The following is a 27,221-nucleotide window of genomic DNA, read 5'->3' on the forward strand; positions in this document are numbered from 1 at the left end:
AGTCCATTCTGCATAAACAGAGAAACCAGTAGTGTTCCATAGACAGAAGCTTCTAATCAATCCAATTTTGTGATGACTCAGTCATCAAAACAGTAGAAGTTATTAGGTGTGTTATTAATATGACTTGCTCTTTGGCATATGGCACAAAAGGGACAGGTTTGACTTCTTAAATCATGTACACACCCCCCACCGCCCAGAAAAACTTAGCAAACTTCTGTAACCCTTAGTGATAAGAATGGAATAATGAATTTTGACCTTAATCCTCAAAATCTATTTTGAGAATTTCTTTATTTTTAAATTTTGTTTTATTTTGTTTGTTTGTTTATTTGTTTTTTGAGACAGAGTCTCATTCTGTCGAGGCTGAAGTGCAGTAGCGCGATCTCGGCTCACTGCAACCGATGCCTCCCAGGTTCAAGCGATTCTCGTGCCTCAGCCTCCTGAGTAGCTGGGACTACAGGCGCCTGCCACCACGCCCGGCTAATTTTTGTAGTTTGAGCAGAGATGGGATTTCACCATATTCGTCAGGCTGGTCTCGAACTCCTGATCTTGTGATCTGCCCACCTCGGCCTCCCATAGTGCTGGGATTATTTATTTTTTATTACACAAATTTCGTTTTATTTTTTTAAAACACAGGGTCTCAACAGTGTTGCCCAGGCTGGTCTGAAACTCCTAGCCTCAAGTGATGCTACCACTTCAGTCTCCTGAGTAGCTGGGATTACAGACCTTACTTAACTTTAAGAAGGATCATAAGGATTAATAAGAGGCTGGGTACAGTGACTCATGGCTGTAATCCTAGCACTTTGGGAGGCCAAAGGCAAGAGTATCCCTTGAGCCCAGGAGTTTGAGATCAGCCTGGGCAACGTGGCAGGACCTTGTCTCTACAAAAAAATTAAAAAATTTAAATTAGCCAGGCATGGTGGTGCATACCAGGGGTGCATGCCCGTGGTCCCAGCTACTCAGGAGACTGAGGCAGGAGCCTGAGCCCAGGAGGTTGAGGCTGCAGTGAGCTGTGTTTACGCCACTACCCTCCAGCTTGGGCAACAGAGCAAGACCTTGTTTCAAAAAAAGAAAGGATTAATAAGAGAAAATGCCACCATGCTCTGTTGTTTTGAGGGTTTCTTGCACTTCACTTTATACTCAGTATCTACCTCAGTTCTGTATACTTTCTTGCTAATCAGTGTTGGGAAGGTAGACAGAAATAGATTAACAGATTATAGCAGGTACCCTATCTGTCCTTACTCATAGCTCTGCCAGTGGAGTCTGTAGTCCATATCTGATGGAATGGAGAAAGGACAAGAGTGCAGTGGCTTCCGCTGAGCTGTTCAGAGGGTGTGGGTAGCGTGGACCTTTCTTAGGAAGCATGGCCATCCGAGAGATTCTCAGAAAGAACCTGGCATCATGAGTCACCTGTCCGAAGACTGACTCAAGTTCAGGCCAGGACCTGGAATCTGTAGATTTTATCTTGACTACCTTTTAACCAATTAAGCCTATTAAGCTTAAAGATGTAAGTGAAATCCAAAGAAAGAGGATGCAGGGCAGGGGGATACATTGGGAAAGAGAGACTAGCACCAGATGTACTAATTATCCATGATTTTATCTTGTTCTCCTCTCTGTGATAATCTACTGCCAGTAAACACACTGACCGGTCAGCTTTCCTTCTATGCCTTTCACGTCTTTTTTAGCTCCGTCTTTTAATTTGGAAACACAAACCTTTGAGGATGGAGAAGTTAGTTATACCTATGCAATTTGTCTTTTTCTGGGAAACTTAGCTTGTGACACAAATTATTTTAATTTCTCTTTTCTATACATGACAAGTCACATCAACAGGTATTAATTTTACTGGTGGGAAACAAAATCACTAAAAAATGAAAGTATTGTTTTATGCCAGGTACAGTTTATCAGACTTGCATCTAGGCTTCCTGTTTTTCAAGTCTAGTGTTTGGGATGGCGCTTCAACTTCCTAGACTGAAAATCACTTTTTCCATTAGATCAGTGTGTCTGTAAATGAAATGTTGATGATGGAATATGTCAGGAGGGGATTTGGAAACCCTTAAGAGTATGTGGAGCCAGGCAGGGTAGCTCATGCCTGTAATCCCAGCACTTTGGGAGGCCTAGGCGGGTGGATCACCTGAGGTCAGGAGTTCGAGACCAGCTTGGCCAACATTATAGAACCCTCATCTCTACTAATAATACAAAATTAGGTGGGTATGATGTTGCATACCTGTAATCCCAGCTTCTTGGGAGGCTGAGGCAGAAGAATTTCTTGAACGCGGGAGGTGGAGGTTGCAGAGAGCCAAGATTGCGCCAGTGCAGTCCAGCCTGGGCAACAAGAGTGATACTTCTTCTCAAAAAGAAAAAGTATGTGGGATAATGTTTGAGATCTGTTGTGTTTTACCACATGCCTTTTTAGTTCGTTGTTGTTTACTTACCTTTAAGAAGTATCATTAGGATTAATAAGAGAAAAAATATGTATGTAATTTATAGGTGTCTATATGTATTTAGAGCAGGCAGTATAGCTTAGGGGATAAGAATTCTGACAGGCCTAAGTTTAAATCCAAGTCCACCACTTAATAGCTGTGACCTTGGACTAGTTATTTAAGTCTCTCAGCCTCAGTTTTCTTATCTACAAAATGAGGATAATAATATAATACCTACATCAGGGTGATTGTGAGGATTAGATGAGGTTGTACATGGAAAGCATATGGCAGTAGGTAAGCACTCAGTAAATGCTAGCTTTCTTATTAGTCTTAACCTGGGCGCCTGGGCTTCGTTGATGTGCTTTGGGTATCTTGTTTCTGGGATAATTCTGTGAAGTTTTGTGTGTCTTTTCCCAGAGAGATTCTATGTGAAATCAGAACCACTAATCTTTGTTCCAGCAGGTGTCACCCTTCTTCCTTTTCCTGAAGCTATGTAATTGTTTTGGACTATTGCTAGTGTTTTGAGTTTATATATATATATATATATTTTTTTTTTTTTTTTTTTTTTCTTGAGACATAGTCTCACTCTGTCGCCCAGGCAGGAGTGCAGTGGTGCAATTTCTGCTCACTGCCACTTCTACCTCCTTGGTTCAAGTGATATTCATGCCTTAGCCTCCTGAGTAGCTGGGATTACAGGCATGTGCCACCACCCCCAACTAATTTTTGTATTTTTAGTAGAGACGGGGTTTCACCATTTTGGCCAAGCTGGTCTCGAACTCCTGACTTCAAGCGATCTGCCTGCCTCGACCTCCCAAAGTGCTAGGATTACAGGCATGAGCCACCACGCCTGACCTCGAGTTATATTTAAACTGAGAAACAAGTCTGTCTCTTAGAAGAAGAATTAAAACAGGTGGCCAGTGCCCCTGACTATCCTAAAAAAAAAAAACAGAGAGGAGAAAAGAAAGGTGGGGGGCAGAGGGGAGCAAAGAACAAAACCAGTTAAGAGATTAGTACAAGGAGGATGGGCGCAGTGGCTCACACCTGTAATCCCAGCACTTTGGGAGGCTGAGGCGGGTGGATCACGAGGTCAGGAGTTTGAGATCAGCCTGGCCAAGATGGTGAAACCCCATCTCCACCAGCGCGGTGGCAGGCACCTGTAATCCCAGCTACTCAGGAGGCTGAGGCACGAGAATCACTCAAACCCAGGAGGCAGAAGTTGCAGCAAGCTGAGATCGCACCACTGCACTCCAGCCTGGGCGACAGAGCAAGACTCTGTCTCAAAAAAAAAAAAAAAAAAAAAAAAAGAGACTAGGACAAGGAAAAGACAGAGAAAGAGGAGAGAAAAAAGTTAGTGCATATTATGACAAGTGATAGAATATCACTAATAATTGCCTCACATAACACAGAATGCTCATCCCTTGGCCATAACCTCATGTTTCTAGATCACCTGCCCCCTCAAACAAAAGGCCAATAGAAAATAAATTGACCAGTGGTATTTATCAGTCAAAGCACATGTGTTGTAAATTTGTGATGCCATGAATGTGAGCTCTCAGGAAGGAAGTTCTGACATGGCTCGTATGGAAACCTGAGTAAAATACTGTATGTGGTCAGGCTGCATAAAGCACGCGGTTCCCCCGGCATTTAGAGAGAGTCCCAAAAGGAGTTCGTGAGGAACCTAGGACTGCAGTCAGACTGCTCATATCCGATTCTAAGAAGACCTGCATTCCTTCTTATCATTTTATTCCTAATGCATTTCCTGTCCAAATAAAAAAATCCAACCAGAAGCAACAAGCAGTGTGGCTGGGATTAATTGTGCATGAGTTGAAGGCTCAGGCTGACCCTAAGGGTCACCACACTTCCTATTTTTCTGTTCTCAAAATCTGGTCTTGCTGTTCCAGGAGTTCCTCATATTGGTATTTCAGAAGTCTGGGAATGACCACTAGTTATTTTGGAGACACTGATCTAATGGAAAAAGTGATCCGTTCCTAAGGAATCACCTAGGATCCCAGGGGAATAGCTTGTATGACTCTTTCTGATGAAAAACAGAGACTTATGCATCAGTAACAGGGCTATAGAATAGCGGCATTGAGGCAGAATATGGTGACTCACACCTTTAATCTCAGCAGTTTAGGAGGCCTAGGTGGGAGGATCACTTGAGCCCAGGAGTTTGAGGCCATCTTGGACAACAAAAGGCCATCTCCACAATTAAAAAAAAAAAAAAATTAGCTGGGCACAGTGGCAGACGCCTGTAGTTCCAGCTACTCAGGAGGCTGAGGCAGGAGGATTGCTTGAGCCTGGGAAGTTGAGGCTACAATGTGCAGTGATTGAGCCACTGCCTTCCAGCCTGGGTAACAGACTGAGACCCTGCCTTAAAAAATAATAAAATGAATTTTAAAATAAAAAGGGCATTGAACGAAATAATTTCTAAAGTACTTTCCAGGTTCTAAATTGTGTATGTTTTTGAAGATTCACCTTTACTATGTAGAAATAACCAATAAAATAGCAGTCCATCAGGTAATAAAGCTTATCAAAACAGTTACCTTGCTGAAAATAGACAGGAAAACAAGCCTTATTATATGGGTTCATGGGGTCTGGCAAAACCAGGAAAATATCATAATTCTACGGCTTTAAGAAAGCCAGTTCATTTCAAAGCCAGCAGAGTGGGAGTTATGGCATGCTTTTATTCTTCCCCTTCACGAAGAGGCCCATTGTGTCTGAACAGCAGTCAATCACCAGTCATTCCCTCTGGTCCCTGGGGCCCTGGGGCCAGAGGGGGGAAAATTACTTGCGGGTTTTTTTTTTTTTTTTGAGACGTCTTCTCGCTCTGTTGCCCAGGCAGGAGTGCAGTGGCGTGATCTCGGCTCACTGCAAGCTCCGCCTCCCGGGTTCACACCATTCTCCTGTCTCAGCCTCCCCAGTAGCTGGGACTACAGGTGCCTGCCAGGACACCTGGCTAATGTTTCGTAATTTTAGTAGAGACTGGGTTTCACCGTGTTAGCCAGGATGGTCTCGATCTCGTGACCTTGTGATCCCCCTGCCTCGGCATCCGAAAGTGTTGGGATTACAGGTGTGAGCCACCGCGCCCAGCCTTGTGATTTTTTAGGACCCAACTTCTGACCAAGGGATAGGGAATCATAAGTTAAAGGAATATAGAAATACAGGATCAAGACCCTATTTTTTGGGAACATTGAAACAAAATAATATCAAATTTGTGAAAATATGTTGGGCACCTCTCTCTCAGTCTAAAATCTTATGTTAGGTGCTGTATAGTATATGAAAATACAAGTATCAGAATTCATGATGTAGACAATAATTTCTTTTCTAGGCTATAGACAGCCAAGATGAATGTGAGCTTCTAAGGTTTTTTAGAGAAGCAAGCCAAGGTTTCAGATGGAGAGACAGTGTAACATGAGTAAGGCTTTGGGGTTAATAATGATGTGGCTTCGTAACAGTGAAAGCCCCCTTGTGTGGAATAGGGTCTCGTATCATAGGTGAGATAATATTGGATAGTTGGAGAAGGGGAAGGTTATGACTGGATAATCATGAATGTAAGTTTGCTTTGGGGTGAAAGCATAAGTCTTTTGGTAGCTGAGTAAATCTCTACAGAGAGTGTTCAGAGCAAATTTATATTTTGTATATTTTGGGTAATAAGAATAGGATTATTGGGGAAGAAGCCATTAGCAGTAGGCTCCTTGTGCTTCATGGTAAAAGTTTGGCCTGGGGAGGGAGATGATAAAACTGGTATATTTATAATCTTGATTTGTCATGAATCATTTGGTAGACTTGAAGAAATAATGACCGGAGACAAGATTTAAAAGGGTGAGATGGTGGGAATTGGACCAGGGTCGTAGCATAGAGCAATTAGTAGAAGGAAGAGGCCGGGCACAGTGGCTCACACCTGAAATCCTAGCACTGTGGGAGACTGAGGCAGGTGGATCACTTGAGTTCAGGAGTTCAAGACCAGCCTGGGCAACATAGTGAGACCCTGTCAAAATAAAAATTAGGTATGGTGGCACATGCCTGTAGTCTCAGCTACTTAGGAGGCTGAGGTGGGACAATTGGTTGAGCCTGGGTGGTCAAGGCTGCAGTAAGCCATGATTGCACCACTGCACTCAGCCTTGGTGATAGGGTGAGACCCTGTCTCCACAAAAAAAAAGAAAAAAGAAGGAAGAAATATTTTGAAAGAAGGAATTAGAAGAAAAAAGGAAATTAGCAGCAAAAGTCAGTTTGGAAAGCAGAATGTAATGAATTTATCTGGGAGCTGAAGAGTAATCATCATTAGCAAATGAACATCAAGGGCTTCCTATGCAAAAGGCATCATACCAGACTCTTGAGATACCAAAGAGAAGGTGGTACCTATCATTAAGAAACCTGTAACCCACTTGGGAAGATAAGATAGACTTAGGTTTTTTTTTTTTTTTTCTTATTTATTTTATTTTATTTTATTTTATTTTTGAGAGACAGGGTCTCTCTTTGTCACCCAGACTGGAGTGCGGTGGTCCAATCATAGTTCACTGTAGCCTTGAACTCTTGGGCTCAAGCAATCTTCCCACCTCAGCCTCACGAGTAGCTGAGACTACAGGCAATAGCCACCTTGCCTGAGTAGACTTAAGTTTTTTGTTGTTGTTGTTGAGATGGAGTTTCGCTCTTGTCACACAGGCTGGAGTGCAGTGGTTCTGCCTCAGCTCACTGCAACCTCTGCCTCCTAGGTTCAAGCCATTTTTCTGCCTCAGCCTCTCGAGTAGCTGGGGTTATAGGCATGTACCCCCACGCCCAGCTAATTTTGTATTTTTAGTAGAGACAGGGTTTCACCATGTTGGCCAGGCTAGTCTTGAACTCCTGACCTGAGGTGATCCACCCACCTCGGCCTCCCGAAGTGCTGGAATTACAGGCGTGAGCCACCGCACCTGGTCTATTTTTTTTTTAATCAAGAGCGTATAAAAATCAAGAGCATAAAAGATAACCCGGTTTTCCAATGTGCTTGACTATAAAATGACTCCTAGGATTTTGCCAGGTGCTTTGCTACCCAGATCTTGTTTTACCCAGGCCAGGTGCATTCCTTGAGCACGTCTGACTTGGGTACTGAGTGAGAAGAATATTTTAAGTATAAAAGTATAGGTAAGATTAACTTTAATCCTAACTGTAAGATTAAAATGGATAATCTACAAATGAATAGCTTATAATCAGATAATTAAGAGGTTGTTGTAAAACAATTGATTATAAAATTAGAGTAATTTTTCAAAATTAAATCATAAATCATATAGAACTGAATTTTAATTTCATTTTTCCAGAAACATATACTGTGCTCTTATCCTTTCTTTACCTCAGCGTCTTCTACAATAAGACAGATGCTAACTGTTCAGCTTACATTTTGTGAGGATAACCTGGAAACTGGTTATTTTCAAAAACAAATATGGTGATTATTGGTACCTTCTTTTAAGATCTCATTATAATATATTTTCAGGACAGGGATAGTTCAAGAAGGCCTCTGGAGAACATGATTGAACATTCATTGCCCATACCCTTCATCTCCAACACAGAACCCTTTACTGAAGATTTCTTTCTTTTTTTTTTTGAGACAGGGTCTTGCTCTGTTGCCCAGGCCGGAGGGCAGTGGTGCCATCATAGCTCACTGCAGGTTCAAACTCCTGGGCTGAAGCGATCCTCCTGCCTCAGGTTCCCAAGTAGCTGGGAATACAGCACTCACCACCACAACTGGCTAATTTTTTTTAATTTTAAATAGAGATAAGGTCTCGCTATGTTGCCCAGGCTGACCTTGAACTCTTCTGCTCAAGCAATCCTTCTGCCTCAGCCTCCCAAAGTGCTGGAATTACAGGTGTGAGTCACTGCACCTGGCCTCCTTGTATACTCTTAAAAGTTATTGAGACCCCAAAGAGCTTTTTTGTTTTTTTGGGGTTTTTTGTTTTGTTTTTGTTTTTGAGACAGTGTCTTTCTCTGTCACAGTGGCACAGCCATGGCTCACTGCCAGCCTTGACTTCCCAGGTTCAAGTGATTCCCACCTCAGCCTTCCAAGTATCTGGGACCACGGGTGGGCACCACCACACCTGGCTAATTATTGTATTTTTCCCAAAGAGCTTTTGTTTATGTGGGCTGTTTCTGTTGATATTTATCATACTAGCTATTACAACTGGGAATTTTTAAAACTTGTTTATCAATCCATTAAAAACCCATTACATATTAACATAAATAACATATTTTTATGAAAAATAAGTATAGCTTTCCAAACAAAATTAATGAGGAATGACATTGCTTTACATGTTTGTAAATCTTTTTAATGTTTGACTTACTAAAAGAAAACCAGATTCTATTTGCATCTGTATTCAATCTGTTGCAATATGTTGTTTTCATGGAATTATGTGAAGAAAATCCAGCTTTACACACATATGCAATGGGAGATGGGAAAAGGTATTTTAATAGTCTTCTCAAATATTCATCGTTGCAAATATTCAACGTTGCAAATATTCATCGTTGATACTGCACCAAAATTCAACGAGTGGTAATTTCTTATAAGTTAATTGCAGTGTGGGATCTGAAGCTACATCGGTGAACTTTCATAATATTACACTAAAATTCATTAATCTGTCTTGCTTTTGGAGTGAATCTTTTAGCCATGAATAATTTTATACCAGCATGCATTTGTCATTTGGGAAGTATTGATTTAGTTAGCTACTCAGTTATTCCAAATGTTGACCATTTCAATATACAATATGAAAAAATCGTATTTGTTACTATCTCATCAGAAGAATCTTTAAGTATGGGAAAGCTGCCAAGCCAGTGGTAGTAGATACAAGTTTTCCAAAATTCTGATTTTTCTCTCGGAAGTTGGAATTTTATCATTGGCAACAAATACTGTAATTTGTTTTCCTTGATGTTTCAGACTCACTTTCATTTTGGAGGAAATGTCTGCCAGATATCTAAGTCTGAATAAACATAGTTGTCTGTTATTCATTCTTGCACATAAAATGGTGTTATGTGAAAATAAACAGATGGTTCGGGCATATAACTCAGTTACTCAAGTGCTTCTCTTCAGCCAGTAAAAGTGCTTCATGTGTAATTCCTATATTGTCACACAGAATATTACAAAAGAATTGTTCTTAAGGGTTGAGATTTAACACAATGCATAATTTGTATTGCCTCTTAACTGAAACTGGCTTTTAAAAAAACTGTGAGTACATGGTTGTGAAGAATACGATGACCATACAGTGACTATTTGTGTAATTTGTTGCTACTGCCTTTGCTTATGAATTGCCAGCAGTTTTTAATTAATTTAATTATTTTTTAAAATTTATTTATTTTTTTGAGATGGAATCTTGCTGTGTTGCCCAAGCTGGAGTGCAGTGGCGTGATCTCGGCTCACTGCGACCTCCGCCTTCTGAGTTTAATTTCTGCCTCAGCCTCCCGAATAGCTGGGACTATAGGCACATGACACCACTCCCGGCTAATTTTTGTATTTTTAGTAGAGATGGGGTTTCACCATGTTGACCAGGCTGGTCTTGAACTCCTGACCTCGAGTGATCTGCCTGCCTTGGCCTCCCAAAGTGCGGGGATTACGGGCGTGAGCCATCGCGCCCAGCCATTTTATTTTTATTTTTGAGACAGTTGTTGCTCTGCCACCCAGACTGGAGTGCAGTGGTGAAATCACGGCTCACTGCAGCCTCGATCTCCTGGATTCAAGCTATCCTCCCACCTCAGCCTCCCAAATAGCTGGGACTACAGGCAGGAGCCACAATGCACAGCCACTTTTTAAATTTTCTGTAGAGTCAAGGTCTTGGCATGTTGTCCAGGCTGGTTTTGAACTGGTTTCAAGCGATCCTCCTGCCTTGGCCTCCCAAAGTGCTGGAATTTCAGGTGTAAGCCACTGCACCTAACTGGCCAGCAATTTAATCACCATTGCTTTTTCACAGCGATTACAAAAGTCAGCAGAGTGAAATATGTAGATAAAGTCTTAGTGTTATTATGAGAATGGTTTTGACCTCACAGATTATCTGCTAGGATCTTGGAGACCCACCCATAGGGTTCCATGTATAACTCTGAAAACTACAGGTTTATATAGCTGTTCCAATTCAATAAATTGTCAAAATTGTTCATGCTCATAAAACTCTATTTCCTTGAATTTGATAGCTGTTTAAAATGAGACGTTGCACTATTAGTCGTGATAATGTTCTGCTGGGTGATGACTGAGGTCACCATCTCTGCTCCTCTTTTCTTTAGGTGATCTGGTGATTCTCGATGGCGTTCCCACTGCAGGCTGGCTGCAGGGCCGAAGCTGCTGGGGCGCACGGGGCTTCTTCCCGTCTTCGTGTGTCCGTGAGCTCTGCCTCTCCTCACAGAGCCGGCAGTGGCACTCCCAGAGTGCCCTGTTTCAGATTCCGGAATATTCCATGGGACAAGCCCGGGCCCTGATGGGGCTTTCTGCACAGCTGGATGAAGAGCTGGACTTCAGGGAAGGGGATGTGATCACCATTATTGGAGTTCCTGAACCAGGCTGGTTTGAAGGGGAGTTAGAGGGCCGAAGAGGCATTTTTCCAGAAGGTTTTGTAGAGCTGTTGGGGCCCCTCAGGACTGTGGATGAGTCGGTAAGTTCTGGAAATCCCGATGACTGCATTGTTAATGGTGAAGTAGATACCCCTGTAGGAGAAGAAGAGACAGGGCCGGATGAGGATGAGGAAGAGCCAGGGACCTACGGGGTCGCCCTCTACAGATTCCAAGCCCTGGAGCCGAATGAACTGGATTTCGAGGTCGGAGATAAAATCCGAATTCTGGCGACCTTGGAAGATGGCTGGCTGGAAGGATCCCTGAAGGGCAGGACAGGCATCTTTCCTTACCGGTTTGTGAAATTACATCCTGACACACGGGTTGAGGAAACCATGACCCTGCCCCAGGAAGGCAACCTTTCCAGGATCCTGGAAACTTCTTTGGATTGTTTGGAGAACTCCTTAGGAGTGGAGGAACAAAGACATGAAACCAGTGACCATGAGGCTGAGGAGCCTGACTGCATTATTTCTGAAGCACCTACTTCTCCCCTGGGTCATCTGACTTCAGAGTATGAAGCAGACAGAAACTCTTATCAGGATGAGGGCACCGCTGCGGGGCCCCGGAGAAGCCCAGGCGTGGAGTGGGAAATGCCTCTTGCCACAGACTCTCCCACCTCTGACCCTACAGAGGTAGTCAATGGTATTTCCTCCCAACCTCAGGTCCCTTTTCATCCCAGCTTGCAGAGAAGCCAGTATTACTCTACAGCGGGAGGGAGCCACCCACACTCAGAACAGCACCCTGACCACCTTCCCCTAGAAGCAAGGAGTAGAGACTACGCCAGCCTACCTCCCAAAAGAATGTATTCCCAGCTAAAAACTCTTCAGAAGCCAGTGCTCCCTCTTTACAGGGGCTCTTCTCTTTCAGCCTCAGGGGTAGTCAAACCCAGCCAGTCGAGTCCTCAGCTCCACGACATAGCTAGTTATGCTAAAAAGCACCACACATCCAGCGTTTACTCCGTCTCAGAGAGATCAGAGATGAAGCCTGGTCTGCAAGCCCAGGGGCTTGTTATGGAAGCAGCAACACATTCACAGGGTGATGGCAGCACTGACCTGGACTCGAAGCTGACACAACAGCTGATCGAGTTTGAGAAGAGCTTGGCAGGGCCCGGCACAGAGTCAGATAAAATTTTACGCCACTTTTCAATCACAGACTTTAACTCTGAGAAGGATATTGTTCGAGGTTCCTCAAAGTTAATCACCGAGCAGGAGCTGCCAGAAAGGAGAAAGGCCCTAAGGCCACCGCCACCTCGTCCCTGTACTCCAGTATCCGCTTATCCCCATTTGCTGGTTGACCAGAACCTAAAACCTGCACCACCCTTGGTGGTGCGACCCTCTCGCCCAGCTCCCCTGCCTCCCTCAGCACAGCAGAGAACGAATGCGGTATCCCCCAAGCTCCTATCTCGACACCATCCTACCTGTGAGACCTTAGAAAAGGAGGGCCACGGACATATGGGAAGGAGTCTGGACCAGACCTCCCCATGCCCCTTAGTGCTGGTGAGGATTGAGGAAATGGAGCAGGACTTGGATATGTACAGTAGAGCTCAAGAAGAGCTAAACCTCATGCTGGAGGAGAAGCAGGATGAATCATCAAGGGCAGAGACCCTCGAGGATCTCAAGTTCTGTGAAAGTAACATTGAAAGTTTGAATATGGAACTCCAGCAACTAAGAGGTAAGTGACAAGGAAATAATATATACTTGTTTCTTGACACCCACAAGTCCCAGAAACAGCCTACCCATGCTTTTTAGGGATATGTTACCATCCTCGATGGACAAAAAATGATTTACATTTTCATTACCTAGTTTCCTTTTTTTTTTTTTTGAGACAGAGTCTCACTCTGTTGCCCAGGCTGGAGTGCAGTGGCGTGAACTTGGCTCACTGCAGCCTCCGCCTCCTGGGCTCAAGTGATTCTCCTGTCTCAGCCTCCCAAATAGCTGGGATTACAGACATGCGCCATCATCACACCTGGCTAATTTTTGTATTTTTAGTAGAGACAGGGTTTCCATGTTGCCAGCCTGGTCTTAAACTCCTGACCTTGGGTGATCCACCTGCCTCGGCCTCCCAAAGTGCTGGGATTATAGGCATGAGCCACCTTGCCTGGACTTTTTTTTTTTTTTTGAGATAGAGTTTCGCTCTTGTTGCCCAGGCTGGAGTGCAATGGCAAGCTCTTAGCTCACCATAACCTCCGCCTCCCAGGTTCAAGCGATTCTCCTACCTTAGCCTCCTGAGTAGCTGGGATTACAGGCATGCACCACCATGTCTGGCTAATTTTGTATTTTTAGTAGAGATGGGATTTCTCCATGTTGGTTAGGCTGGTCTCGAACTCCTGACCTCAAGTGATCCACCCGCCTCGGCCTCCCAAAATGCTGGGATTACAGGCGTGAGCCATCGTGTCCAGCCTCACTACCTAATTTCTTATTTCATCACTATAGATAGGCTATCTTGAGCCTCTGACTCTGTTTTGAGCCTATGACTGCTGTAGCCTCCTGACTTCATTTGCTGCTCAGATAAAGAATCTCAAACCTTGCGGGGTGCGTTGGCTCACACCTGTGATCCCAGCACTTTGGAAGGCTGCGATGGGTGGATCACTTGAGCCCAGGAGTTTGAGACTAGCCTGGGCAACAGGGCCAAACCCTGCTTCTACAAAAAAATACAAAAATAATTAGCCAAGCATGGTGGTATATGCCGGTAGTCCCAGCTACTCGGGAGACTGAGGTGGGAGGAATGCTTGAACCTGGGAGGCAGAGGTTGCTGTGAGCAATGATCACGCCACTGCACTCCAGCTTGGGCAACGGAGTGAGACCCTGTCTCCCCAAAAAAAAACAAAAAACAAAAAACAGAATCAAAGAATCTCATACCTCAGAAACACATATACCTCCAGGACATTTATGTCTCTTATTCTGCTATGGCATCCATAACAGTGGTGCAGATGGGAAGTCCCTAAGTACAACTTTCTTTAATCAGGCTCTACTAAGCGCTAAAGACTTCCAGGTTAAGACTCATGAGAAAACTCCATGTTGTATCTTTGTTGTCCAGAGAGTGTATTTCTTTTGTTCCTTTTTTTTTTTTTTTCTGAGACAGAGTCTTACTCTGTCACCCAGGCTGGAGTATAGTGGTGAGATCTTGGTTCACTGCAACCTGTGCCTCCCGGGTTCAAGTGATTCTCATGCCTCAGCCTCCCGAGTAGCTGGGATTACAGGTGCATGCCACCACGCCTGGTTAATTTTTGTATTTCTTAGCAGAGATGGGGTTTCACCACATTGCCCAGGCTGGTATCAAACTCCTGACCTCAAATGATCCACCCACCTTGGCCTCCCAAAGTGCTGGGATACCCACACCTGGCCAAGGGAGTAGAGTTTAATAATAGTAATAGCTAACATTTATTACCATATTAGTAAGCATGTGTTAGAATTTGCTTACAGGAAGAGTATTCACAGCCACCCTAAAGGTACAGTGATAATTCATATGGCTACTGTATAGATGAGGAAACTAAGACATAGATATTGAGTAGACTCAAGCCTGTAATCCCTGGGAGGCCGAGGTAGGAGGATCGCTAGAGCCCAGGAGTTCAAGAGCAGCCTGGGCAACTGAGAAACCCTGTCTCTTTTTTTTTTTTTTTTTGAGACGGAGTCTCGCTGTGTCTCCCAGGCTGGAGTGCAGTGGCGTGATCTCAGCTCACTGCAAGCTCCGCCTCCTGGGTTCACGCCATTCTCCCGCCTCAGCCTCCCAAGTAGCTGGGACTACAGGCGCCCGCCACCACGCCCGGCTAGTTTTTTGTATTTTTAGTAGAGACGGGGTTTCACCATGTTAGCCAGGATAGTCTCGATCTCCTGACCTCGTGATCCACCCGCCTCGGCCTCCCAAAGTGCTGGGATTACAGGCTTGAGCCACCGTGCCCGGCCGAGAAACCCTGTCTCTAAAAAAAAAAAGAAAAAAATTAAATTAAAATTTGAAAAGAGATTAAGTGACTTGCCAAGGGAGTTGGGATTTAAGCTTATGTTTCTAACAAGTATAGTTCACCACTTCCTACCTGGAACATTGAAATATTCAAATTCTTTCCCTTAATTTGGGAGTGATCAGCCTCTGGAGACTTCATTCATATTCACCAGACTCACAGGAGAAAAAATTTATAAATAGGAAGAGTACGAGAGGGAGGCAACCAACAGCAATTGGTCTAGGGCCCAAGAACATGAATGCATGTCACTTTTGGCTTGTGTACCAGAGACCTCTGAACTTACATATCATCAGGAAAGTCAATAATAGAAAGCAACCCAGGGGGTCTAGGAATAGCAGGATACTAATAAGAGATAAAAGCAGAATGGTGATCCAGAGATCCTGGATCAAGATCACGATGGCCTACTGAGCACACATAGCTACCTCCCTCCGTTTCTACTTTAGGTCTGTAAAAGTGAATGGAAATAATAGAATAAAAAAATTCTAGTAAGAGTATTATTAGAAATCAAGTAATCTTCTGAAAGATGGATAGTAGATGGTGTAGCAGAAAGAGAGGGAAACCTCTATTCAAAATATTCTCAGGAAAGGACTGTTATGTACGTGGGCAGAGTTCTAAGGGAACTGCAGACTAAGAGATGGTGTGGTAGGAGGGGTCCTAGAGTACATTTGGTGTAATTGATTAGGGGATAGCTAGGGAGCCAGGCCTCTGGGTTGCTTGTACTAAACAGCAGGAGCATTTACCCTCAAGCTATAGCCCAAAGTAGATGCTTAGACAAGTCCTCAAAAAGATGTTCATTTAATATGAGTACCTGAGCTCTCAGGGGAATGCCAGATACCTTGATTTCAGAGTCCCTGAAAAGGAATTCTGAGGGAAACTTGGCTGGGTGTTACATTCCCAGAGCCCTAGCAAACTCCAGATTCTCCATCACTTTCTATACCTACAAGTTTCAAGATAAACCTGTAAACAATTCTTGCGGCCGGGCGCGGTGGCTCAAGCCTGTAATCCCAGCACTTTGGGAGGCCGAGACGGGTGGATCACGAGGTCAGGAGATCGAGACCATCCTGGCTAACACGGTGAAACCCCGTCTCTACTAAAAAACACACACAAAAAAAACTAGCCGGGCGAGGTGGCGGGCGCCTGTAGTCCCAGCTACTCGGGAGGCTGAGGCAGGAGAATGGCGGGAACCCGGGAGGCGGAGCTTGCAGTGAGCTGAGATCCGGCCACAGCACTCCAGCCTGGGCGACAGAGCAAGACTCCGACTCAAAAAAAAAAAAAAACAAAAAAAAACAATTCTTGCATTAGATATCGTATTAGTCCATTTTCACACTGCTGATAAAGACATACCAGAGACTGGGCAATTTACAAAACAAAGAGGTTTAATGGACTTACAGTTCCACATGGTTGGGGAGGCCTCACAATCATGGTGGAAGGCAAGGAGGAGCAAGTCACATCTTACATGGATAGTAGCAGGCAAAGAGAGAGTTTGTGCAGGGAGACTCCTGTTTTTCAAAACCATCAGATCTCTTGAGATTTGTTCACTCTCACGAGAGCAGCACAGGAAAGACCTGCCCCCATGATTCAGTTACCTCCCACTGGCTCCCTCCCACAACACATAGGAATTCAAGATGAGATTGGGGTGGGGACACAGCCAAACCATATCATTCCACGTGGACCCTCCCAAATCTCATGTCCTCACATTTCAAAACTAATCATGCCTTCCCAACAGTCCCCCAAAGTCTTAACTCATTTCAGCATTAAATATCCACAATTCAACATCTCATCTGAGACAAGGCGAGTCCCTTCTGCCTATGAGCCTGCAAAATCAAAAGCAAGTTAGTTACTTCCTAAATACAATGGGGATACAGGCACTGGGTAAATACAGCTGTTCCAAATGGGAGAAATTGGCCAAAACAAAGGGGCTGCAGGTCCCATGCAAGTCTGAAATCCAGTGGGGCAGTCAAATCTTAAAGCTCCAAAATGATCTCCTTTGACTCCATGTCTTACAACTAGGTCACGCCACTGCAAAAGGTAGGTCCCCATGGTGTTGGGCAGCTCTGCCCCTGTGGCTCTGCAGGTACAGCCTCCCTCCCGGCTGCTTTCACGGGCTGATGTTGAGTGTCTGTGGCTTTTCCAGGCACACAATGCAAGCTGTTGGTGGATCTACCATTCTGGGGTCTGGAGGATTTTGGCCCTCTTCTCACAGCTCCACTAGGTGGTGCCACAGTAGGGACTCTGGGTGGAGATTCTGACCCCACATTTTCCTTCTGTGCTGCCCTAGCAGAGGTTCTCCATGAGAGACCTGCCCCTGCAGCAAACTTCTGCCTGGACATCCAGGCATTTTCATACATCCTCTGAAATCAAGGCAGAGGTTCCCAAACCTCAATTCTGGACTTCTGTGCACCCGCAGGCTCAACACCATGTGGAAGCTGCCAAGGCTTGGGGCTTGCACCCTCTGAAGCCGTGGCCTGAGTTCTACATTGGCCCCTTTCAGCTGTGGCTGGAGCAGCTGGGATGCAGGGCACCAAGTCCCTAGGCTGCACACAGCACGGTGACCCTGAGCACAGCCCAGGAAGCCACTCTTTCCTCCTAGGCCTCTGGACCTGTGATGAGTACAGCTGCCATGAAGACCTCTGACATGTCCTGGAGACATTTTCCCCTTTGTCTTGGGGATTAACATTTGGCTGCTCGTTACTTATGCAAATTTATGCATCCGGTTTTTCTTTTCAGGAAATGGGATTTTCTTTTCTATCACATTGTCAGGCTGCACATTTTTGGAACTTTTGTGCTCTGCATCCCTTATAAAACTGAATGCCTTTAACAGCACCTAATTCACCTCTTGCATGCTTTGCTGCTTAGAAATTTTTTCTGCCAGATACCTTATATCATCTCTCTCAAGTTCAAAGTTCCACACATCTCTAGGGCAGGGGCAAAATGCTACCAGTCCCTTTGCTAAAACATAACAAGAGTCACTTTTGGTCCCGTTCCCAACAAGTTCCTCATCTCCTTCTGAGACCACCTCAGCCTGGATTTCATTGTCCATATCTTTATCAGCATTTTGGTCAAAGCCATTCAACAAGTCTCTAGGGAGTTCCAAACTTTCCCACATTTTCCTATCTTCTTCTGAGCCCTCCAAACTGTTCCAGCCTCTGCCTGTTACCCAGTTCCAAAGTCACTTCCACATTTTCGGTTATCTTTTCAGCAGTGCTCCTCTTTACTGGTACCATTTTACTGTATTAGTCCATTTTCACGCTGCTGATAAGGACATACCCAAGACTGGGCAATTTACAAAAGAAAGAGGTTTTAATGGACTTACAGTTCCACACGTTGGGGAGGCCTCACAATCATGGTGGAAGGCAAGGAGGAGCAAGTCACATCTTACTTGGATGGCCGCAGGCAAAGAGAGAGCTTGTGCGGGAAGACTCCCGTTTTTCAAAACATCAGCTCCTGTGACTTATTCACTGTCATGAGAACAGCACAGGAAAGACCTGCCCCCATGATTCAATTACCTCCTACCAGGTCCCTTCCACAACATGTAGGAATTCAAGATGAAATTTGGTTGGGGACACAGCCAAACCATATCAGATATATAGGTGGGAGAATAAAAGACTCCCAAATTTCAGGTAGCAGGAATTTCCCAGGAATGGTACTTTTTAGAATTAATAGTGTTCCACGGAAATGTTATGTCTTCTGTGCTTAACAACACTGTGCAGTGTTTTTATTTTTATTTTTTGCATATGCAGTGTTTTTAAATGGGTAAATGGACTGGTACCACATAAAACTGGTGTTCTTTTTTATTCACCAGACCTTCATTTTCAGAATGAGTTTATTTAGCCAGTGTTCTTACTTTTTTAAAAAATTGCTGTTTAGTACTGTGAAAGACTTAAGGTGGGTGTAGTTTATTTGGGAAGACTGTAAAATTTGAATCTACCAAATACAGGATTGGGTATGTTAATGTTGATTTGATTAATTTCTCAAAAGGTGTTTTGATAATATCTGTCGCTAATATGATGAAATTACTTATTCCTTGCAGTAACAGCCAATTTCTCATAAGGTCATTTTTTTCTGTCTTCATAAAAGGTGTTTCCAACAATATAAGCTATCCCTCAAGAGGTGGAAATTAACCAGTTTGAGTACCAGGCATTGCTCCTCTAATATGGTTCTGTATAAGTTATAATGTTAAAATTTAAGGCTTAAGATTTAAAGAACTTTCAAACAGCATTTATCTAATTCCCATCAATATTTAGTTGTTAATATGCTTACTGAGAAAACAGGTTTTATCTGTTATTCAGTGTGTCATTTCCCACACACCTGGTGTGATGTTCTGTGCACAATAGGGACTCAACTGCCTAATGAAGGGAGTTGAGTTTAACTGAATGGATTTGAATTGAATTGCCTGCTCTACCTCCCAGAGCTTTCAGAGATCTCCTACTTCTGTTTTTACTTTGAACTGGTCTACTTGGGACCTGGGAACTGTCAGTGCAGAGATGCCAGGCCCCTTGTGAGACCAGTGCTGTGCCAGACCCACAGTGAGGTTTTTAGTGTAGCTACTGCCTCTTCTTAAAACTCTGCATTTATTTATTTATTTGTTTGTTTGTTTATTTATTTTTTTGAGATGGAGTCTCACTTTGGTTGCCCAGGCTGCAGTGCAATGGCACAATCTCGGCTCACTGCAACTTCCGCCTCCTGGGTTCACGTGATTCTTGTGCCTCAGCTTCCCAAGTAGCTGGGATTACAGGTGCCCACCACCACGCCTGGCTAATTTTTGTATTTTTAGTAGAGATGGGGTTTCACCATGTTGGCCAGTCTGGTCTTGAACTCCTGGCCTCGAGTGATCCACCTGCCTTGGCCTCCCAAAGTGCTGGGATTATAGATGTGACCCACGCCATCATGCCCGGCCTTGGTTTTTATTTTCTTTCCATATGGTAAGCATAGCTGTTTTAGAGTCTGTGTATGTATGATTCCAAGATATTCAGTCTTAGTGGGACTGTTTTTGATGTTCCATGGTTCTCATTCTTGTGGTCTAGGCTCTTTGTGTGTCTGGTTATCTTACTGTGTGCTGGTCATAGTATTTGGAAAATCTTAAGACTTGAGGTGAGGACACCTGAACTCTAGAAGGAATTTGCATTTGTTTCTGTCAGTTGTTTGTAGTCAACTAATGTTTTCAAATTCCTGAAGGATAGTAATATTTGAGATTCAGGAGTAAGAAATTGGAATTCCTGGGAATTCCTAAATTATAATTTCGTATTTTAAAAAACTTTTACTTACACATTCTTGAATAGTAGTAGAGATCATAATCAATGGTGACAAGTTTTCCTGTGCTAGTATTACACTAAGGTTTTCAGAGGTTTTATATTTGTATATGAAATAAATGCACGGTTTGTTGTGAGTCACAATGTCATGATATGACTATATATTTTAATAACATGTAAAAATATTCTCTACCTGATAATAGACTTTTTTAAAGGACTTGATTTTTGTAAGAGCTATTTTAGATTCACAGCAACACTGAAAGGAAGGTACAGAGATTTCCCGTATCTCGTGCCCCCACACATACATAGCTTCCCCCAGCATCAACATCTTAAAAACATTCTTAAATTTCATTTTTAAATAATTTTAGATTTATAGAAAGCTGCAAAAATACGAGCTTCCATATCCTTTGCTCAGCTTCTTCTAACCTTAATATCTTACACACCTATAGAAGATTTATAAAATCAGAATATTAATGTGATAATATAAAACATTAAAAGAAGAACATTAGTACAAGATAAATGTCAAAAATCATTTAAAAATTGAAAGAAATACCACAAATGTTTAGTATTTTAAAATTACTCTTAAAATCTAATTTTATTTTGACTTTTAAATGTTAGATTCAGGAAGTACATGTGCAGATTTGTTACAAGGGTATATTACATAATGCTGAGGTTTGGGCTTCAATTGATCCCATCACCTGTGTAAGAGAACATAGTACCTAATAGGCAGTTTTTCAACCTTTGCCTCCCTCCCTGCCTCCATTGTCCTGTAGTCCCCAGTGTCTGTTGTTTCTATCTTTATGTCCATGTGTACCCATTATGTAGCTCCCTCTTATAAGTGAAAACACGTGATATTTGGTTTTCTGCTTCTGCCTTAATTGTCTTAGGATACTGGCCTCCAGCTGCCTCCATGTTGCTGCAAAGGACATGATTTCATTCTAGTTTGTGGCTACATAGTATTTCTTGGTGTATATATACCAGGATTCCTTTATCCAGTCCACTGTTGATAGGCACCTAAGTTGATTTTCGTCTTTGCTGTAGTGAATAGTGCTGGAGTCAACTGAGTGCAGTTGTGTTTTAGGTAGAAGAATTTTCCTTTGGACATACCCAATACTGGGATTGCTAGGTCGAATTGTAATTCTACTGTTAGCCCTTTAAGAAATCTCCAAACTGCTTTCCACAGGGGCTGAACTAATTTACATTCCCACTAACAGTGTATAAGTGTTCCCTTTTCTCCACAACCATGCTAACATATCTGTAATTTTTTTACTTTAATACCCATTCTGACTGGGGTAAGATGGTTTCTCATTGTGGTTTTGATTTGCATTTCTCTGATGATTAGTGATGTTAAACATTTTTTTTCATATATTTCTTGGCTACTTAAATGTCTTCTTTTGAGAAGTGCCAGTTCATGTCCTGTGCCCAGTGTTTAATGGGGTTGTTTTTTCTTGTTGATTTAAGTTCCTTATAAATTCTAGATGTTAGGCCTTTGTTGGATGCATAGTTTTTCCCAGTCTGTAGGTTGTCTGTTTACTCTGTTGATAGTTTGTTTTGCTATACAGAAGCTCTTTAGTTTAATTGGGTTCCAGTTGTCAATTTTTGTTTTTGTTGCAGGTTGCCTAAGCCAATGTCTAGAAGAGTGTTAACTAGGTTTTATTCAAGGATTTGTGTAGTTTGAGGCCTTACATTTAAGTCTTTAATTCATCTTGAGTTAATTTTTGTATATGGTGAGAGATGGAAGTCCAGTTTCATTCTTCTGCATATGGTTAGTTTTTCCAGTACCATTTATTGTATAGAGAATTCTTTCCCCATTGCTTATTTTGGTCAACTTTGTTGAAGATCACTTGATTGTAGATGGTGCAGCTCTATTTCTGGATTTTCTATTCTGTTCCATCGGTTTACATGCCTTTAAATAGAATTTTAAATACACAGAGCATTAGTTGCCCTATCTGATAGTGTTGATCTTTGTTTTGTGACTAATATTTCATAGATCAAAAAAGGTTTTCATTTTATGTTGATGTTGGTGGAATTGTTAAGTGTGTATTCAAAAGCATTTCCAGGGCTGGGCTCAGTGGCTCATGCCTGTAATCCCAGCACTCTGGGAGGCTGAGGCGGGTGGATCACTTGAGGTCAGGAATTTGAGACCAGCCTGCCCAACATGGTGAAACCCCGTCTCTACTAAAAATACAAAAAATTAGCGAGTGTACACTAGCACACTGCATAGTGGTGAGCACCTGTCGTCTCAGCTACTCAGGAGACTGAGGCAGGAGAATGGCTTGAGCCCAGCAGGTGGAGGTTGCAGTGAGCCAAGATCGCGCCACTGCACTCCAGCCTGGGTGACAGAGCGAGACTCCGTCTCAATTTAAAAAAAAAGAAAAAAGAAAGAAAAAGCATTTCTCTTAGGCCTGTTTGGGTGCATGTTGTCTCATGAAAGCTCATTTTCTTTTTTAATGTTGAAAATATTTCGTCTGCTTGTTCTGATTTTGGCTTTGCCATTGAAATTGATATTGCTGGGCCAGGCGCGGTGGCTCAAGCCTGTAATCCCAGCACTTTGGGAGGCCGAGACGGGCGGATCACGAGGTCAGGAGATCGAGACCATCCTGGCGAACACGGTGAAACCCCGTCTCTACTAAAAAAATACAAAAAACTAGCCGGGCGAGGTGGTGGGCGCCTGTGGTCCCAGCTACTCGGGAGGCTGAGGCAGGAGAATGGCGGGAACCCGGGAGGCGGAGCTTGCAGTGAGCCGAGATCGCGCCACTGCACTCCAGCCTGGGCGACAGAGCGAGACTCTGTCTCAAAAAAAAAAAAAAAAAAAAGAAATTGATATTGCTTATGCTAATGCAGATTTTAGATATGTTCCTGATTTTGTGTAGGAATATTTCACAACAATATTCATATCTTCTCTTTTGCATTTCTTCTATTAAAACATTTATAAAGAACTATATATCAAATATTAAGCAGTAGAAAACACTGGACAAACATTACTGGATGGTATTCAAATAATGGAACATTTGCCCCTCTGTGCAAGATTTAGCACTATACAGAATCATGTGTCAGAATTGCTAATTTAAGGACTTCCTTTCCTTATAAAACTTTATTTCTTAGACTACCGTTATAAGATCTGTATAAAGCATACTATACAAGAAAGCTTATTAATCTTTATTTTATTTGCAAGAATGACTCACTGTTGGCAACGCACAGGGCCAGGAGCACACACTCTTCTAAACACATGTATTACATAGCAACAACTGTGAGCAAAGTTAACTGATCAGACCCTGGCCCTCCCACCCACTCTTGTCCTCATTCCCAGATGATCAGACCCTGGCCCTCCCACCCACTCTCGTCCTCATTCCCAGAAATGTCACCTTTCACACTGTACTCTGCGTGTCAGTATTCTCTGCTCTTGCGTCAGCTTGACACTGGTGGATTTCTTTAAACTCTTAATGTCTCTGCATTTATTGTTAGGCTTTATTCTCCCAGGAGAATCCTAGTACCTTCTCTTGTTTTCTAGAGTTCTCAGCTGATTTTTTTTTTTTTTTTTTTTTTTTTTAGAAAGACGTATAAATTTCCTAAGAAATGCTAAGAAGGAATTTCCACATGGAAACAAACACTAGTCATTTTCAGCCCAGGTCCAACTTAAACCAATTTCAAGGCTCGGTGTACCTTATGACCAAGGTGTCGGAACCCAGCTGTAATTGAGCAAGAGGGCTGGCCCAATTCTGATTTACCCTCGGGAGTTCTTTGGGATCTTAGCTTATTACAGAAAAGGTCTCCTTTTAGATTTCTATTTTAAAGATTTTTTTTTCTTTCTATGAGGGACTGATCCAAATAACGTAGATTTCAATTATTGGAAATAAAAAGTCCAGTATTAGTTTTAAATAAGTCAGTCTTTGGCTGTAACTCTGAATTAGGAGTTTTAAATTTGGAATTATCGTCTAGAGTCAGGGTAGAATACTAGACAGTATTTATGGTTGCTGTGTGTTGGGGAATGAAACATCATTTTGTGGGCTTCTGTGTGGTGTTCAGGTCAATCACTCATTCATCCAGGAAGTATTCATTTGTTTTTACCATGGGCCAGGCACTGTGCTAAGGGCAGGGTACATAGCAATGAACGTTATAGATGTGCTCGCTGGTCTCAAGAAGCTTCCAGTCAAATGAGTTGCTAATTAACAAGTTAAGGTTTAGATCTCAAACACACTACCTTTAAGTCTGATGAACAGGTTGACTTGCAAAGCAGCAGAAACATTAAGAGTTAGTTCTCAGACTTTGAGGTTTCCCAGGACGTATTATTTATAGAAGCTCTGATCAGGACTACCTAGTACTACCCTATCTCTAGGTGAGGTTCACACATCTGAATTTGAAAAGAGGGTGTGCATTCGTTTCTTTGTTCAGTGTATATTTCTTGAGCACACACGATGATCCAGGCACTGGCTACACGTTGATTAATTTAAAAAACATAGTCATGTTATCATTCGTATTTATGTGTGTTTGAAACCCCAGTGATCATATTGATATTGACCTTTATAGCTAATTATACTGTTTCCTGCTGCCTTGGAATCATGACCCTGGCTACTTTTGGTGTGTGTCAGTGCCAGAACCTCATTGTTCTAAATCAGTGCAGTGGATGCCAAACTGTAGAGCGAGTCAGGAACCTTGCTCCTAAACTTTCCTCTTCCTGGCCTTTAAGGTAATGTCAAAGGAAGGTTGACCAGAGACTCTGAAAGTAATTTTTAATGACGTCTGTTGCAAATTAAATCAGAATATGTTTTTCAGGAAAATAATATTTCCCCAGTGTACGAGGTAGCATCTAAGGTCCATTAAAGAGAGCCGATAGATTAACAAGCCAGAGAATGACTGATATGGAACAATAACATCTTTATACTAAAGTGATACGTAATATTCTAGACAGATTTTTAAAATTTGAACGTGTAACTGTTTTATATGCAGAAACAATTTGTCATTCTGCAGACTCCTTGGAATCCCTTAGGTATAAGTATTCTTTCTCAGCCGGCCATGGTGGCTCACACCTATATGTGGTGGTTCATGCCTCCCAGCACTTTGGGAGGCCAAGGTGAGAGGATTGCTTCAAGACCAGCCCAGCCAACATGGTGAGACCCCATTCCTACAAAAAAATACAAAAAGAGCTGGATGTGGACCTGTCGTCCCAGCTACTCGGGAGGCTGAGGTGGGAGGTTTGGGTGAGCCCAGGAGGCCGAGGCTGCAGTGAGCATGTCATTGTACTCCACACTCCAGCCTGGGTGACAGAGGAAAAAAAAAAACAAGAATTCCTTCTCAAACTAGTAAGAGATAATAGAATTAAATAGCCAAATTGTTCTGTGTTTTTTGTTTGTTTGTTTTTTGGGACAGAGTCTCGCTCTTGTCACCCAGGCTGGAGAGTAGTGGTGCAATCTCGGCTCACTGCAACCTCCGCCTCCCAGGTTCAAGCGGTTCTCCTGCCTCAGCCTCCTAAGTAACTGGGATTACAGGTGCCCGCCACCATGCCCAGCTGATTTTTGTATTTTTAGTAGAGACGGGGCTTTGCCATTTTAGCCAGGCTGGTCTCGAACTCCTGACCTCAGGTGATCTGCCCACCTCGGCCTCCCAAAGTGCTGGGATTACAGGCGTGAGCCACCCCACCTGGCCCATTCTGTGGTCTTTCAAGATAACGAAAGTTTATGTAGAGGAAATAATAATCTTTCTTTCTAGTTTGTCAGTATGTAAGAAAAAAGCAAGTATCTTCAACTTGTGTAACATCTGGTTCAGGGTGTTGGCTCAGTAAAAATGAGCTCAGAGTTACTTGTAAAGGATTTTATCCTAGTGTAAGACAGCAGCCATCATCAGAACCCATTAATAGGCTATGTTAAGTCAGGAGAGAAACTAGTTTCTCATTTTAGGTTGGATGGTTGAATGTATGTCAAGAAATGTAGCTTACAATGGTGAACTGAGGTGTAATTGACCTGTGAGTCACTGTTCTTAGCAGTTTGTAGGATGGCCTTGTGAACATTTCCTCACTCAGCTCCAGGCAGAGGGTGGAGAAGCTGGAATGCATCGAGGTATTTAAGTTTCGGTTTCAGATTTCACTGAGGCTTTGCAGCATGGTACAGGAAAATAATTCATCTTCAGATGGCCTGAGACCCTTAGTTGCGAGCGTTCCCACCATCCCATCCCTACCTGAGCTGCTTGCTGCCTCCTTTTACTGTTCACTTTACCAGATGTAATAAGACTCAAAAGACAGGACAGTCATCAGTCAACCAGTATGATTGAGCTCCCACTGTATTCCAGGTAGTGCTGTCGAGTCACAGTAGCAATCTCTACCCTCATGGGAAGAGACAAGCAATAAGTAAGTAAAACTCTGAGTATATTTTTTGCTTTTTTGTCAGAAGGGAAAACAATCAATGGAGAAAAGAAATCAGAGAAAACCTTCTGAAAAATACTGTTTGAGTAAGATTGTTGGGGGCCAGCCAAACCATTTCTGGAGGTGGGAGGCATCGTTCCAGACAGATAAGACAGCAAACTCGAGAGTGTGTTAGGTGTTTGAGGAAGAACAAGGAGACCGGTTCAGCTAGAGCAATGGCACAGTTGTAGTTCATCATTTAGGGTAAGAAGAGAAGTTACTGGAAGGTTTTGAGCAGGGGAATAATATGACCTGACCTACCATTTAACAGAAGAGAAGAGACAGAAGAGACACAGGGCAGAGGCTGAGAGACCAGTTAGGAGGCTACTGCAGTGACCCAGGCAAGGGATGGATGCCAGCAGCTTGGACCAGGGTGGCAGCAGTGGGGATGATGAGAGGTGCTCAGCTCTCAGCATATTTTGAGTTAGAGCCAGTAGGACTTGCTTGTGGATTAGATGTGAGGTATAAGAGATTGAGAAAAGGCCGGGCGCGGTGGCTTATACCTGTACTCCCGGCACTTTGGGAGGCCAAGGCGGGTGGATCACCTGAGGTCGGGGGTTCGAGACCAGCCTGACCAACATGGAGAAACCCTGTCTCTACTAAAAATACAAAATTAGCTGGGTGTGGTGGCACATGCCTATAATCCCAGCTAC

At 43.1% G+C, this 27,221-nt stretch overlaps 1 protein-coding gene across 2 annotated transcripts in view; it reads left to right on the forward strand.

Moving 5' to 3' along the window:
• DNMBP (dynamin binding protein) overlaps window positions 1-27,221 on the forward strand; it is a 123,087-nt gene that overhangs the window by 41,805 nt on the left and 54,061 nt on the right. For both annotated transcript variants that reach the window (XM_003904112.5, XM_009215143.4), the window contains one exon: window positions 10,650-12,641. In XM_003904112.5, the coding sequence (XP_003904161.2) occupies window positions 10,650-12,641 (1,992 nt within the window). The remainder of the gene's footprint in view (window positions 1-10,649; window positions 12,642-27,221) is intronic.

This window comes from Papio anubis, chromosome 11 (genome assembly GCF_008728515.1).
Source record: "Papio anubis isolate 15944 chromosome 11, Panubis1.0, whole genome shotgun sequence".
Lineage (NCBI taxonomy): Eukaryota > Metazoa > Chordata > Mammalia > Primates > Cercopithecidae > Papio > Papio anubis.